Source organism: Salmo salar, chromosome ssa05 (assembly GCF_905237065.1).
Source record: "Salmo salar chromosome ssa05, Ssal_v3.1, whole genome shotgun sequence".
Classification (NCBI taxonomy): domain Eukaryota; kingdom Metazoa; phylum Chordata; class Actinopteri; order Salmoniformes; family Salmonidae; genus Salmo; species Salmo salar.
Window position 1 is genome coordinate 57,849,560 of NC_059446.1, and position 14,987 is coordinate 57,864,546.

At 43.3% G+C, this 14,987-nt stretch overlaps 1 protein-coding gene across 12 annotated transcripts in view; it reads left to right on the forward strand.

Moving 5' to 3' along the window:
* Positions 1-13,459, forward strand: part of satb1b (SATB homeobox 1b) — a 53,927-nt gene extending 40,468 nt beyond the window's left edge. For 10 of the 12 annotated variants that reach the window (XM_014200718.2, XM_014200723.2, XM_014200724.2 and 7 more), the window contains 3 exons: positions 9,393-9,602; positions 9,791-9,832; positions 11,388-13,459. In XM_014200718.2, coding sequence (XP_014056193.1) covers positions 9,393-9,602; positions 9,791-9,832; positions 11,388-11,984 — 849 coding nt within the window. In that variant the 3' untranslated portion in view covers positions 11,985-13,459. The remainder of the gene's footprint in view (positions 1-9,392; positions 9,603-9,790; positions 9,833-11,387) is intronic. The other 2 variants (XM_014200725.2, XM_014200728.2) reach the window with 1 other exon arrangement.
* Positions 13,460-14,987: the final 1,528 nt, after the last annotated feature.

Genomic DNA, 14,987 nt, shown 5'->3' on the forward strand with positions numbered 1-14,987 from the left:
ACTGTACTCTCTCTCTCTCTCTGTGTTTAATAATTATCAAAACCGGAATAGCTTGATTGATTTTTTCCACAGTCAACTGAACATGCCTCCTAATGTTTGACAGACAGACCCGGCATACAACACAGTGATTTGTTTTGTCATTTTATAGCCTGGCAGAGCAGAGCACAGATGTGTCATGTTCTGTATTTGAGGATTTTGACATTTCATTGACCTGCTCTGGTCGTTCTGTCCCAGTTCTAAGTGTTCCCGTTATAGGAATTCATACTGCAACTGTGGCATTCTGTGACGATGAACCGATTGGCATTGTTCTGAGAGTAAATGCTGAGAAAGAGAACGTTTCCTGCACAATCATGCTTTCACTCCGCAGCATATGTGCAATGTAGATGTTCCAGTCTGCTATTGTTGACAACTGGCGCATTGTGATGCGAGAGGGCATGACCTTTCACTCAGAAAACGCTGATATCACGTTTCCCAGCTGGTGTCTTTGACATCATATATCTTCCACTGCGGGTCTGAAATGTGTCGGTCAAGACTTCCCATGTTGCAATTTGAAAATGAATGCAGGGAAACAGGTTGCCTTGTTTGTTTCAGATTGAGCAGATGTGGGTATGTATGCATACTCTACTGTTGACACTCCTGCAACGGGGTTAGGTAACCAATCTGGCAAACGATTTGAAAGAATTCCACTTTGACAAGACATTAATGCATGTTTTTATGTAGCTACAGGTTAAACTCGGTATAAATGTCCAAAATAAGGGATTACAATTGCAGATGACATTATATTCTGTTGAGCAATATATTTCCTACTAAGGATTCACAATTTGACTGGATTGTTTTGTGTACAAATCCTTCAAAATAAATCATCACTTTTCATTCGTTGTTTCTAAAAAGTGTTAATTGATAGATTCATTCTATAGCACAAATGCTCATGGACAGTCAGGCCCCAGTCCAATGAGTTCTATTGCAGGGAGTCAGATGGTTGAGTTATGAACAGTCAAGAGTATTACCATGTATTACCATGTGCAGAACAATCCCCTGCAGGATCAGTGAGTAAAGCCCAGGACATGAGCTCTACCAGGTGGAAATAATGTAATGGTGCACATAGACATCTCCATGAGCTCTTTCACGGTTCACTCTACTTGTGTTACCATTGACTTAAGGTGAATCCTGAAAACAATTGCAAAACATGCAAAACAATCGCTGTATACCTACGTTGAGGAGTTCGCCACAAGAGTCACGGGCTTCGTCAATAAGTGCATACAGTGCCTTCGGAAAGTATTCAGATCCCTTGACTTTTCCACATGTTGTCATGTTACAGCCTTATTCTGAAATTGATGAAATTGTTTTTTTTCCTCATCAATCTACACACAATAGACTAGAATGACAAAAAACTGAAATATCACATTTACATAAGTATTCAGACCCTTTACTCAGTACTTTGTTGAACCACCTTTGGCAGCGATTACAGCCTCGAGTCTTCTTGGGTATGACACTACAAGCTTGGCACACCTGTATTTGGGGAGTTTCTCCCATTCTTCTCTGCAGATCCTCTTAAGTTCTGTCAGGTTGTATAGCGAGCATTGCTGCACAGCTATTTTCAGGTCTCTTCAGAGATGTTCGATTGGGTTCAAGTCCAGGCTCTGGCTGGGCCACTCAAGGACATTCAGAGACTTGTCCCGAAGCTACTCCTGCATTGTCTTGGCTGTGTGCTTAGTATCATTGTCCTGTTGGAAGGTGAAACTTTGCCCAGTCTGAGGTCCGGAGAGCTCTGGAGCAGGTTTTCATCAAGGATCTCTCTGTACTTTGCTCCATTCATCTTTCCCTCGATCATGACTAGTTTCCCAGTCCCTGCTGCTGAAAAACATCCCAACAGCATGATGCTGCCACCACCATAGGGATGGTGCCAGGTGTCCTGAAGCTTGGCATTCAGGCCAGAGAATCTTGTTTCTCATTGTCTGAGAATCTTTAGGTGCCTTTTGGCAAACTCCAAGCGGACTGTCATGTGCCTATTACTGAGGAGTGGCTTCCATCTGGCCACTCTAACATAAAAGCCTGATTGTTGGAGGGCTGCAGAGATGGTTGTCCTTCTGGAAGGTTCTCCCAGCTCCACAGAGGAACTCTAGAGCTCGGTCAGAGGGAATATCAGGTTCTTGGTCACCTCCTTGACCAAGGCCCTTCTCCCCAGATGGCTAAGTTTGGCCGGGTGGCCAGCTCTAGTAAGAGTCTTAGTGGTTCCAAACTTCTTCCATTTAAGAATGATGGAGGCCAGGGTGTTCTTGTGGACCTTCAATGCTGCAGCATTTTTTTGGTACCCTTCCCCAGATCTGTGCCTCGACACAATCTTATCTCGGAGCTCTACGGACAATTCCTTCGACCTCATGGCTTGGTTTTTGCTCTGACATGCACTCAACTCAACTGTGAGACCTTATATAGACAGGTGTGTGCCTTTCCAAATCATGTCCAATTAATTGAATTGAACACAGGTGGACTCCAATCAAGTTGTAGAAACATCTCAAGGATGATCAATGGAAATAGGATGCACCTGAGCTCAATTTCGAGTCTCATAGCAAAGGATCTGAATACTAATGTAAGTAAGGTATTTCTGTTTTACATTTTTTTTATAAATTTGCAAACATTCTAAAAACCTGTATTTGCTTTGTCATTATGGGGTATTTTATGTAGATTGCTGAGGATATTTTTTATTTAATCCATTTTAGAATAAGGCTGTAACGTAACAAAATGTGTAAAAAGTCAAGGGGTCTGAATACTTTAGCACTGTAGACGATGTCATCCCCACAGTTACTATAAGAACATATCCAAACCAAAACCATGCACAGTTGAAGTCAGACGTTTACATACACTTAGGTTGGAATCATTAAAACTCATTTTTCAACCACTCCACAAATGTCTCGTTAACAAACTATAGTTTTGGCAAGTCGGTTAAGACATCTATTTTGTGCATGACACAAGTAATTTTTCCAACAATTGTTTACAGACAGATCATTTCACTTATTACTCATTGTATCACAATTCCAGTGGGTCAGAAGTTTACATATTCTAAGTTGACTGTGCCTTTAAACAGCTTGGAAAATTCCAGAAAAAAGATGTCATGGCTTTAGAAGCATCTGATAGGCTAATTGACATAATTTGAGTCAATTGGAGGTGTACCTGTGGATGTATTTCAAGGCCTACCTTCAAACTCAGTGGCTCTTTGCTTGACATCATTGGAAAATCTAAATAAATCAGCAAAATAATTGTAGACATCCACAAGTCTGGTTCATCCTTGGGAGCAATTTCCAAACACCTGAAGGTACCACGTTCATCTGTACAAACAATAGTACGCAAGTATAAACACCATGAGACCACGCAGCCATCATACCGCTCAGGAAGGAGACGCGTTCTGTCTCCTAGAGATGAACGTACTTTGGTGCGAAAAGTACAAATCAATCCCAGAACAACAGCAAAGGACCTTGTGAAGATGCTGGAGGAAACAGGTACAAAAGTATCTATATCCACAGTAACAAGAGTCCTATATCGACATAACCTGAAAGGCCGCTCAGCAAGGAAGAAGCCACTGCTCCAAAACCGCCATAAAAAAGCCAGACTACGGTTTGCAACTGCACATGGGGACAAAGATCGAATCCTACTACACCAGCTCTGACGCTCGTTGTGTGTGGCAGGGCTTGCAGACGATAATGGACTGGTAAAAGGAAACGCAGCCGTGAGTTGCCCAGCTATGCAGAACTCCCAAACAAACTAAATTACTTTTATGCTCACTTCGAGGAATGTAATACTGTGCCTTGCGTGAAAGTTACTGTTTTTCCGGATGACTGTGTGATCTCGCTCTCCGTGGCCGATGTGAGAAAAACGTTTAAACAGGTTAACAATCACAAGGGCACATTCTCAAAGCATGCGCAGACCAGCTGGCAAGTGTCTTCACTGATATTTTTAATCTCTCCTTGTCCCAGTCTGTAATCCCAACATGTTTCAAGCTGACCACCATTGTCCCTTTTCCCAAGAGCTCCAAGGGAACCTGCCTAAATGACGATCGTCCTGTCGCACTCATCTGTAGTTATGAAATGCTTTGAAAGGCTAGTCATGACATACATCAACACCATCATCCCAGATACCCTACACCCACTCCAATTCGCATACCCCCCAAAAGGTCCACAGAGGACGTAATCTCAATTGCACTTCACGCTGCCCTCTCCCACCTGAACAAGAGGTTAATAACTATGTGAGAATGCTGTTCATAGACTAGAGCTCAGTGTTCAACACCATTCTCCCCTCCCAGCTTGGGACCCTGGGACTGAACCCCTCCCTCTCCAACTGGATCTTGGACTTCCTGACGGGCCGGCCCCAGGTGATGAGGGTAGGCAACAACACCTCTGCCACGCTGACCCTCAAAGGGGGGACCCTCAGGTGTATGTGCTTAGTCCCCTCCTGTACTCCCTGTTCACCCATGACTGCATGGCCACGCACGACTCCAACACCATCATCAAGTTTTCTGACAATACGACGGTGGAAGGCATGATCACCGACTGGCTGCATCACCGCCTGAAATGGCAAATGCACCGCCCTTGACCGCTAAGCCCTACAGAGGGTGGTGCGGACAGCCCAGTTCATCACTGGGTCCGAGCTCCCTGAAATCCATGACCTCTGTATCAGGGGGTGTCAGAGGAAGGCCTGAAAAACTGCCAAAGAGTCCAGCCACCGAAGCCATAGACCGTCCGGCAAACAGGTTCTGAGACAGCTTCTACCCCCAAGCCAAAGACTGCTAAATAGCAAGACTGCTAAATAGTCAATGAGTGGTATCTGAACTATCTGCACGGACTCTATCTTGCTCTGACCCTACGCACGCTCACTAGACGATATATACACCCTACATTGACACTCCCACACAAAACCCACGCACATTCAACATACACTAAATACAAACACACACACACACACACACACGCACACACATAACAAATACACGCATACCGACACAACACAAACACACATACATACACATTACACACACACACACTTTTATACTCATCATATGGTGCTGCTGTTCTTTATTTTACTCTTATTATTATCTATCCTGACGCCGAGGCACTTTACCCTGCCTTCATGTACATATCTACCTCAAATGCCTAGTACCTCTGCACATTGATCTGGTACTGCTACTTCCTGTATATTGCTCCATTCTTGTGTATTTTATTTTATTCCTTGTGTTACTATTTTATTTTATTATTATTTTTAAACTCGGCACATGTGACAAATACCATTTGATTTGATTTGACGTATTTGTACTACTTACTCTACTTTTAAGTGCTTCAAAATCTTTACTCATTGTTTTATTACAGAATGAGTGAGACGGGTAGAAGGAATCCCAACTCTAGTCAGCACTGTGAATGCATGCTAAGAGTGTAGGATTTTTCAGGATGGCCACATGGTAGCTAGACCTCCAGTTCCCCCGGGGAAGAATGGTTGAGTTCAATTGAGGGCCTCGACCCCATTTCTCCCTTGTCCCCCCCCCCCCTCCCCCCCTCCACGCCAAGACTATTTGAATAGGCGCTCGGACCTGCCTTATTTGCATATTAAGATTTCCTCACACACACAAACATTGGGTCCATTTTTCACAGTCAATTTTTGCTTATTGTTGCGGGAGATTCTCACATGCTGAACATCAAGCAGGTCGGTATTTCCCATCAACAGATGGGCATGGTGCCGTATTTACAACCCAGTGCTGGTAACTGTGTGGGGGGAATGCGCTCTAAGGTGACGCTCAGAGGAGAAACCGGTTTGAACATACCGTGTTATCAGCTGCATTTATCTGCATAGCATTGTCTGCTAGTGGAGCTGGGCCCTGTGCCAGGTTCAAGGAGGGAAAGACAATAATGCTTTGTCTCTCCTACTTTTTATTTCTCTCTCCCTCTCGGACAGAGATGTAAGTCTGGCTGGCTCTCTGCAGCTCTCAGTCCCTCCTCTGACAAGTTCCACAAGTCCAGCCACAACAATGGATTGCAATCTTTTTCTCCCAACTGTCACACGTTTTTTTGTTGGTTTCCCCCTCCTGTAACAGATGTTTTGCATCTACAAGGTCAAATGTGCTTTTGTTTCAGTGTAGACAATTATTGTATAAAGCACCATATTCAATTTGATTGTGTTATAATCCCCCCCCCCCACCACCTAACAAAAAGAGAATCACAGTTGATGGACATCTGCCGGCTTATTTTTCGGTGGTGGACTGATGGGGCTCATAATGACCAAATGAGATTAGAGATAGGTGTTGGCCCTGCCGTGTGACTGTGGAGGTAGGCCTCTCTCTATCTCTCTCTCTCATGTCTCTATTTCTCTCTCTCTCTCCATCTCTCTTTTTTCCATGCAGGGTTTCACAGCAGAGTGTTGTTTATTGATGCAGTAGTGTGCGTCCATGTTGTGGAGGGAGAAGGGAGGGAGGTGAAGGGAAGAGGGGTGGGCGTGAATACCGGGCTGTTCCCTGACAGAGCAGGCCTATGCTCTCATTGGCAGCTTGTGACTGCCGCAGACACACACAAACAGGGTACGGTGTGCCGCTGCGTAGTTGTGTGAATCTTGCGCATGAATTCACCATTGTGTTGGGAGCGAAATAAGTCAGAGTGCCCGGTTGCTATTTATACTGTGCTAAACAATGGGAGCTCTGCTGGGCTGTGTGAGGCCTGCTGCTGAAGAGTATATTACTCTGTCATTCTGCACCTCTTCACCCCCTCAGCCCGTGTGCTGACGGTCAGATTGGACGAAAAAACAGGCAGGGTGGTCACTCTCCTCACCTCTCCATTCTCCATGCTAATCATTATGAATAATACATTTTTATTTATAGAGAGCTCTTCACCAACTCTGAGAGAGTTCGAGGTAGTTCAGAATTGGTGAGCAGTGTAAGTACAGCGTATTCAAACAGTGTTGTTAGGGGGGAAATGAACAATATGGACGTAGTACACAGAGCAACAGAGATGTTTGGTTCTTGTTGTAAGTGCCTGTCTCAACACAGTAACACAACATGCATTGTGCAGCCAACCTAATAACTATTACACCAATTGATGCTGCTTATACATTTCTGCACAGTCTATCTAAAGCTTTGAAAGTCTGCACAATTTCAAATAGAAGTTGAAACAATGGTTAAGTCATAGATATGATAGTAAGCTGGAACACCATTTTGGATTTCTCCACCATGTCACATTGTCATTGTGATTATTAGACAGAAATCCTCACTCCAAATGAAGTTTTCACATCCCGTTTTTTTGATCGAAACCAAGTTTTTTCCCCCCTGAGTTTGCTGGCAAGAGAGCCAAGTGCCACCTCCTTTGACCAGCTCTCCCACCTCTCTTTCTTCCCTCAGTGCTTCTGCCAAGGCCTGTGGAAGCAATGCAATTAGACAAACACAAACACGACTTCAGCTCTTTAAACCACCAGGGAAAACGCTGACTGTCCACTTGTGTGGGGACGACTGAGGGAAGCTGCCATTTTGACATTAGCTACACTTTTGTGATAATTTTACCCGTTTTTGTGTAAATGTTAAACTTCTCTGCGTCAAACTTCCTTTACTTTAGTCGTACAACATTCTATCAACGAGCTTTCAGCAAAATATGAATAGCATAGTGACAACATATTAAGACTTTACCTCTTGTTTTTACTGTAGTTATTTTTAACTAGCTAGTTCATTTATGTGAGGACTTCCCAGAATTACTATGGGGTTCATGTTGGCCTTTAGCACTTTGGGTTTAATCCTGCTGGTTTGGTGAGTGTTTGAGTTGGATTACTTCATCGCGGCCTTGGTAGTGTGGTTCAGTTCTGGCTCAGAAGAGGCAGGGAGGCATGTGGGGGTGAAAAGAGGGGTGTTCCTCAATACCGAATCAGCCGAAACCAACAGACATCAAAGTGGTAACGCGGTCCAAATCCCTCTGCATGCAAATTAAAAAAGGCAACAATAAACGTGGCAGAACAACAAGGTGGGCACGCAGTCTTTAGGTCCCTTCTACCCCTCTCTCTCTCTCTCTCTCTCTCTCTCTCTCTCTCTCTCTCTCTCTCTCTCTCTTTCACTCTCTCTTTTTCTCCCTGTCCTTCTTTCTCTCATACTCTCTCTCTCCCTGTCTTTCTCGCTCTCTCTCTCTCTCTCTCTCTATCTATCTCTTCCTTGTTCTGTCCCCCTCTCTCTTTCTCTCTCTCTCTCCCTCCGTTGCTCCCGGCTTTCTCCAAAACCCTCCTGGGTTTGATGTGGCTTAGGGGAGGAGCTGGAACAGGGGACAACAGAAATGCTGAGTTATCTCTTGCATGCAGTGTGGTGGCGTGGCTCTGCCCCTGTGTGTGTGTGTTTGTGTGTGTGTGTGTGTGTGACCAGCGCAGTGTAATCCTGTGGAAATGAAAGGTGCTGCCGCACACTGGCTGGGAGATTACAGTACTGCTCTGTCACGCTGCCAGGACAGACTACCGGCTGAACAGCTTCATCGCTCTCCCATTCGCTCCTCTTTAACTCCCTCTCCCCTCCCTCTCTCTCTCTTTCTCTCTCTCTCTCACACACACTCACATTCTCGCCCTCCCTCAACGAAGCTGCTTTCCCTCCTTCCCTCCCTCCTGTCTTCTCACCCGTTACAGCTCTCTTTTAGCCACGGTCATTTAAAATTCCCTATTTTTCTGTCTGTTTCTCTTCCTTCCTTTCTCTCTGTGTCTCTTTCTCTCGCTCTCTCTCTCTCGCTCTCTCCGTCTCTCTTCCTTTCTCTCTCTCTCCTTCCTTTCTCTCTCTCTCTCTCGCTGGCTCCCTCGTTCTCTACTCTTCATCTCACACTATTTTCTCTCACCCTCTGCTTCAGTTCTGTCATGGTGATCACCCCCCTGCCCTGCCCTCACACGGCCCAGTTGAGTTCCCTCCACATCCAGTGCTGTATAACTGAGTCACAGGACCTCATCACAGAGCTCCATAGATGGGCTCCGTCTCTACCGTACTGTACCGCTCAGCTGCACCCACACAGTCACACACACAAGCTGCCTTTGACTGGGGCTTCTCAGATACATGCTCTGTGTAAATTAATATTGTGTAGCTACAGTCCTCTATGGCCCACAGTCCCATCTCTCATGGCCCTCTGCTGGGCTAGAGTATAATGTTTCCTGTAAACTGTTAAATGGGTCCTTCATTTTGTGCTACATGCTATGAATACTACATACATGTGTATGTTGTCATACCTAATGGTCCCAGAATGTGTTCTTTTGCTGCCTTTGGAATTGTATTATATTGGCATGTTACAGGAATGGGCTAAAATGTAAAGCTATGGGTGTACTCTCCGCCCCTGGGTAGGGTTTCTCTCTGTGTGAGTACAGCCGTTAAAGTGGAGGGTTAGGCTAAACCTCGCTGTCGTTTCCTTTCGGTAAAGGGCTGGCTGTGTGAGCTTCTGCGCTGGAAGGAGGACCCCAGCCCGGAGAACCGTACGCTGTGGGAGAACCTGTCCATGATCCGCCGCTTCCTGAGCTTGGCCCAGGCGGAGCGTGACGCCATCTACGAACAGGAGAGCACGGCCGGCCAGCAGCAGCACCACGCCGACCGGCCCCCGCACACGATGCACATGTCCACTGACCCCATGCAGGTGAGGAGGCAAAGACGTGCACATTAATACATACATGCACACACACAAGCAGATAAATACACATAGACGTGTACATGCACACATACATACACGTACCTATGTGCAGTGGACACGCATACACATCCATTGAAGATGAGAGGAGATACACACACAAGCACAGACACCAACTCTGATGTCTGTACCCACAGAACCCAACTCTGATGTATATGTCCCACACAGACCCACTACAGGTGAGAGAGAGAATTTGTATTCTTTCATTTATGTTGTGATTTCAAATAAGAAACCAATATTATCCCTTAGTTTTACATTGTAATTATCTGGTGTTCGTAATAACCAGCAGTAAGGGGACATTTCTACAAATGATCTCTATTAATCACAAACATAGTAATAGTCAAAGTTTGTGTTTTTAATGAAATACTTTGAAAATGTACTCTTACTTTTAACTTATCTAAGTTTTCTTTTTAAAAGGCAGCTTGCAAATAAACACAAAAACCTGAGACTCACTTTAAACTTTAAAAATGGTGAATTATAAACATAAATACTTCTATTAAACATAGTGGCAGCTGAATGGCTGATCAGTTATTTTGTTAGCCAGAAATGTATGGCCAGTCCCATATAAAAGCACCAGTGTAGAAATACCATAATCAGATTTTTCTCATTGAGCCTAATATCAGATTAAAAAAGTGAAAAGAAATGACCAATTTGGGATACTTCACAGAAAAGTTAACCACTAATGAAATAGAAATGATTTGGCTTCCAGTAAAATGTCTCAGTACTGTAATGCATAGAGGAACTACTGACACTTGCAATTCATAGTGCTTATTGGTGTTGGCGTTGAACCTCTGTCAACTCAGGCCAGTCTATTTATTAAAAAGCTTGTTCTCAAGAGAGACCTGTTGCAAAACAGTGATTCACAGACGTGGAGAGAAGCTTCCCTTATTAAAGCTCGCTATATGTGTGTGTTGTAGTGTAAAATTGGATCTTTGAGTGAATATGTGCAGCTGGCCGGTAAGCTATCTGTAAAGTGCTGTGTTTTCTAAACTTCATTACCAAACTCCAATTGGAGTGGGTCTGACTCAGGGGGAAAAAAACTGTTGTGTGTTCAATAGAGAGCACGAGTTGCCCACTCAACCCTCTCTCCACGCAAACAATGAGACATTTTAGGAGTAATGTGTCATGTGTTTACACTAGCGGGATACTGACGGCAAAGCAAAGCCATCGTTAGCGTTCTCACACCCATGGCAATCGGCGGCGATCGCGTTTTGAATTGTACACACATTGATTTTGTTTATCGTGGTCTGGCAATATAATTTGAATGGGGTCTGATAAGCTCGACAGTACCAACCAGAATGGACAGTTTCCGTGTGAATTCTCGGCGTCTCAGTGTCTTTGTACGTGTTTGTGTGTCTGTGTGTCGTGTGTGTGTGTGTGTGTGTGTGTGTGTGTGTGTGTGTGTGTGTGTGTGTGTGTGTGTGTGTGTGTGTGTGTGTGTGTGTGTGTGTGTGTGTGTGTGTGTGTGTGTGTGTGTGTGTGTGTGTGTGTGTGTACTGGTGCCTCTACCCCACAATGAAAGACACAATTTCCACATGAAAAAAAATCTCAAGGACTGATTACATTCAATAAGATATTACATGGAAATTCCTCCAGCGGAGCGCCTGTTCTGTGCACAGTGGGCCCATTTTTCTACACAACTCAATTGATTTGAATGAAAGGCGTTATTAAGTCGCCAATAAGTGTTCACTGATAACATCCTGTCTTTTGTCCCCCCCCCTTTTCCCACCACAGTCTCAGACCCATCAACCGCCCCAGCCACAGCAACAGCACCAGCCCCCCATGTCCCTCCAGCACCCCTCCCAGCCTCCACTGTCCCAGCAGCCCATGCAACAGCAGCAGCAGCAACCACCCATGGGCCCCCGGCTGCCCCCTCGCCAGCCCTCCACCGCTTCCCCGGCAGAGACAGAGGACGAGGGCCGCGGCGGCGGGGGCACCAAGGCCCGCTCCGGCGGGGGCAAGATCTCCCAAGAGGCCCTAGGCATTCTGCAGAGCTTCATCCAGGACGTGGGGATGTACCCAGACGAGGAGGCCATCCACACCCTATCGGCCCAGCTGGACCTACCCAAGCTCACCATCATCAAGTTCTTCCAGAACCAGCGCTTCTACGTCAACCACCCGGCCAAGCCGCCCAAGGAACCCAGCAACAGCAGTAGCAGCAGCCCGGCCTTCGATGAGGAACTGTCGGAATTCAGGGAGGGCAGCGCCGAGCTGCTGAAGGAGCTGGAAGAGAGCACACAGACCAACAGCACCATCTTCTCCATCAAGATCGAGGAGCACCTGGCCCGCGCCGAGGCCCTCTCAGAATCTGACCACGAGGCCAAGGAGTAAAGAGAGCAGCCCAGTCTGAACACTGTGCTAAAAGAGTAGTGTTGCTATACACACAGAGACTGAATGCAATGCTAAAGGGTAATGGTCTGGCTAGCGCAGTGCGGCCGCTGCGAGAGAAAAGAGTAGTGTTTTTATCAATGCAGAGTCTGGACTCTATGCGTACTATTAGCGTTTATATATCAATGCAGACTGAAAGGCTACGCAATGCTAGCATTCTCACACTGGAAACCCCTCCATTTCCACAGACTACAGTAATACGAATAAGTATTGCTTTTTCTGATTTTGTAAAACTTGTATTATTCACTGTAAAGACTGATGCATCATTTAAATAACCTGCACAAAAAAATGATTTGAAGTATGTTGCCGTGGATATTTGCTGACTGCACTTAATGTCTGTTGTTTTACACTGATTTCCTTTCTTTTTGAGCTACTGATATTATAATAAAAAGCCCCCATGGAGTTTGATAGGACTTTGATAGGTGTTTACGTATGTGGTGTTAACTGGATTTTTTCAAATGCATATGAAATCGAGGAACATGTGGATGACAGGGCCTTAATGATGAGGTACTAAGTCTGGAAGCCTGCTGGCAAATTAGTTATTCTTTGAAAAAGCGAAAAACATGACCGTGATTACGAATCACTCAAACTCTGGAACCCGAAACGCACCCCAAGTGCGTCGCCGAGAATAGCTCAATCGTTACATATTATTTGTTAGGAAGAAATATAAATATATATATAGACATTATATTAACTGTAAAAAAAAAATACAGTCTTAAAGAAACTATGCCAATAAATGCCTTGTACTATATGGCACTGCCGATTAGATTATTTTGCAAAACCTTTGTCACTGTAACTTTTTGAATCAGCCACACAGTTTAAAAATGTGATTCACAAACTCTGTTTTTTGTTGTCTTCTACATTATTTATTTGCAGTTCATGCAGTGTTTCTGATGTAATTACTTTTTTTGGAAAGTTTGTTACATAGCGCTTTTTTTATTTCACTGATCCTTTTCTATTTATAAATGTAATTTTGATGGGCAGTAAAAACAAAAAGTGTCTTAACGTTTTAAATGGAAAATGTGCTTTAAAGGTTGCCTATAAAAGTGCTGTATGTCAAGCAACTCATGCTACAAGCTTCACAATTAATGTTGTATGCAATTTTTACTATCATGCAAATAAGCATAGGTAAATTACTAACCTATAGAACACCTTAGAGAGAAAAACATATGCAATCTGTGTGAATATCGATGTCTGCAATGTGTCTTCCTTTGGTTAACAATCCAATTCAAGCTATTCCTGTATAAATATCCTGTATACATTTTTTTTCTTTTTTATGAGTTTATTTCAATGAGAACATCAGTTATTTTGTTACAACTGACTGTTTTATAAGTGTTTCTCGGTTTCTTTATGCAGAAATTGTCTAACTAGGAGTGGTTCTTTATTGTTAATTACACAATTAAACTGTTTGTATTGTACCCCAGATTCTTGCCATTCATGTGACCACGCTACTTGCACCTATAGAAGGTTTCACTTACCATATTCAACAGTATGTATCAACATATAACGACTTTTCAGTCAAATTAGTTTCGTTTTTATCCTAAAAAGTGTAATACTTGTAAGAATCACAATTTACAATTGTCCTTTTTTTTTTCTATGCAAAAGTTAACACTTTTAACAATATGTGCATATCCAATACCTTTAAAACCCACTGTACATGAGCTCTTGATACTCTCCTGAGCATCTGAAGTAGCTGTGAGACCTGAAAAATAAATACAAGTGGGGTGTTAATTCCTGTGCTAACGAAGCCCTCTACAGGGAGATAACGTGTCAAAACAGCACAGGTTCCCTGACCTCTCTCTGAACCCCAGGTGAACTCAGGTGTCTGTCTGCTCCACACAGAAATGACCTTTACCTGTTAACACCCTCGGATATGAGCCAGCCAGTCTGGGCTGGATTCCCTCGAGGTTTTGCTCTTTTTTTCCTTTTTCAAAATAAAGGACAGTGTAACATTGTGCAAGTGTTTGAAGCAAAGGAGGAGAAATGCACAGATGCTTGAATCACATATTCACATAAGGGGATTGATTCTAAGGGGTTCAATCACCGGAGATTTGAGTTCTTGAGCACTTTAGGTTATTTATAATTCAAGGGGAAATGGTCACAGTAGTTTAACATACACTGTACACTTAGAAGAAAAGGTGCTATCTACATAGGACAGCCGAAGAACCCTTTTGGAACCCTTTTTTCTAAGAGTGTACATACCAGGGTTGGGATCAAATCGGAATTGTGTTACAAATGGCTCTAATTTCAATTAGAATCTTGAATTTGAATTTAATTTGAATTGGCCACACCCCACATGAAGCAGAATTTGAATTGAATTAAAGGAAATATAAATTAATTTAATTAGATTCAATTAAAGATTCAATTAAATTCAAATGGCTCCTTTATCACCATAGAAATGTTTATTTTGACATAATGTATGGTTACCAATAACATGTAGCATAAGGTTGAAATATTTCATTTTTAAAACTCATTCTTGTAAAACAATTTTAAATACACTTGTCTGGAAATATTCTAAGATCATGTTGACAATTCCCTTAAAAATATGTTTAAAAATATGTTTAAAAATACATTTCCCAGAACACATTAGATCGAACACTGCAGCATGGAAGGGAACGTTATCTAATATCTCATGACAAAGAAAAATACTGTTTTGTTACTGTTCTGTTATAATCAAACTAATATCTGAAATGGTATGTGTATTATCAAGTCAAACTTTATTGGTCATGTACACAGTTTAGCAGATGTTATAGCAGGTGCAGTGAACTGCTTGTGTCACTAGCTCCTAACAGTGCAGTAAAATGTCAAACAAGTACATAAATAATAAACAACTAAAAACAAGAAATCAAGAAATGTCAAAATGAATCCAATTAACAACCCAAAAAGCACTGTATCAGTCATCCAAACGCAATCTATGCGTATATAAACTGAAAATATATACTATAG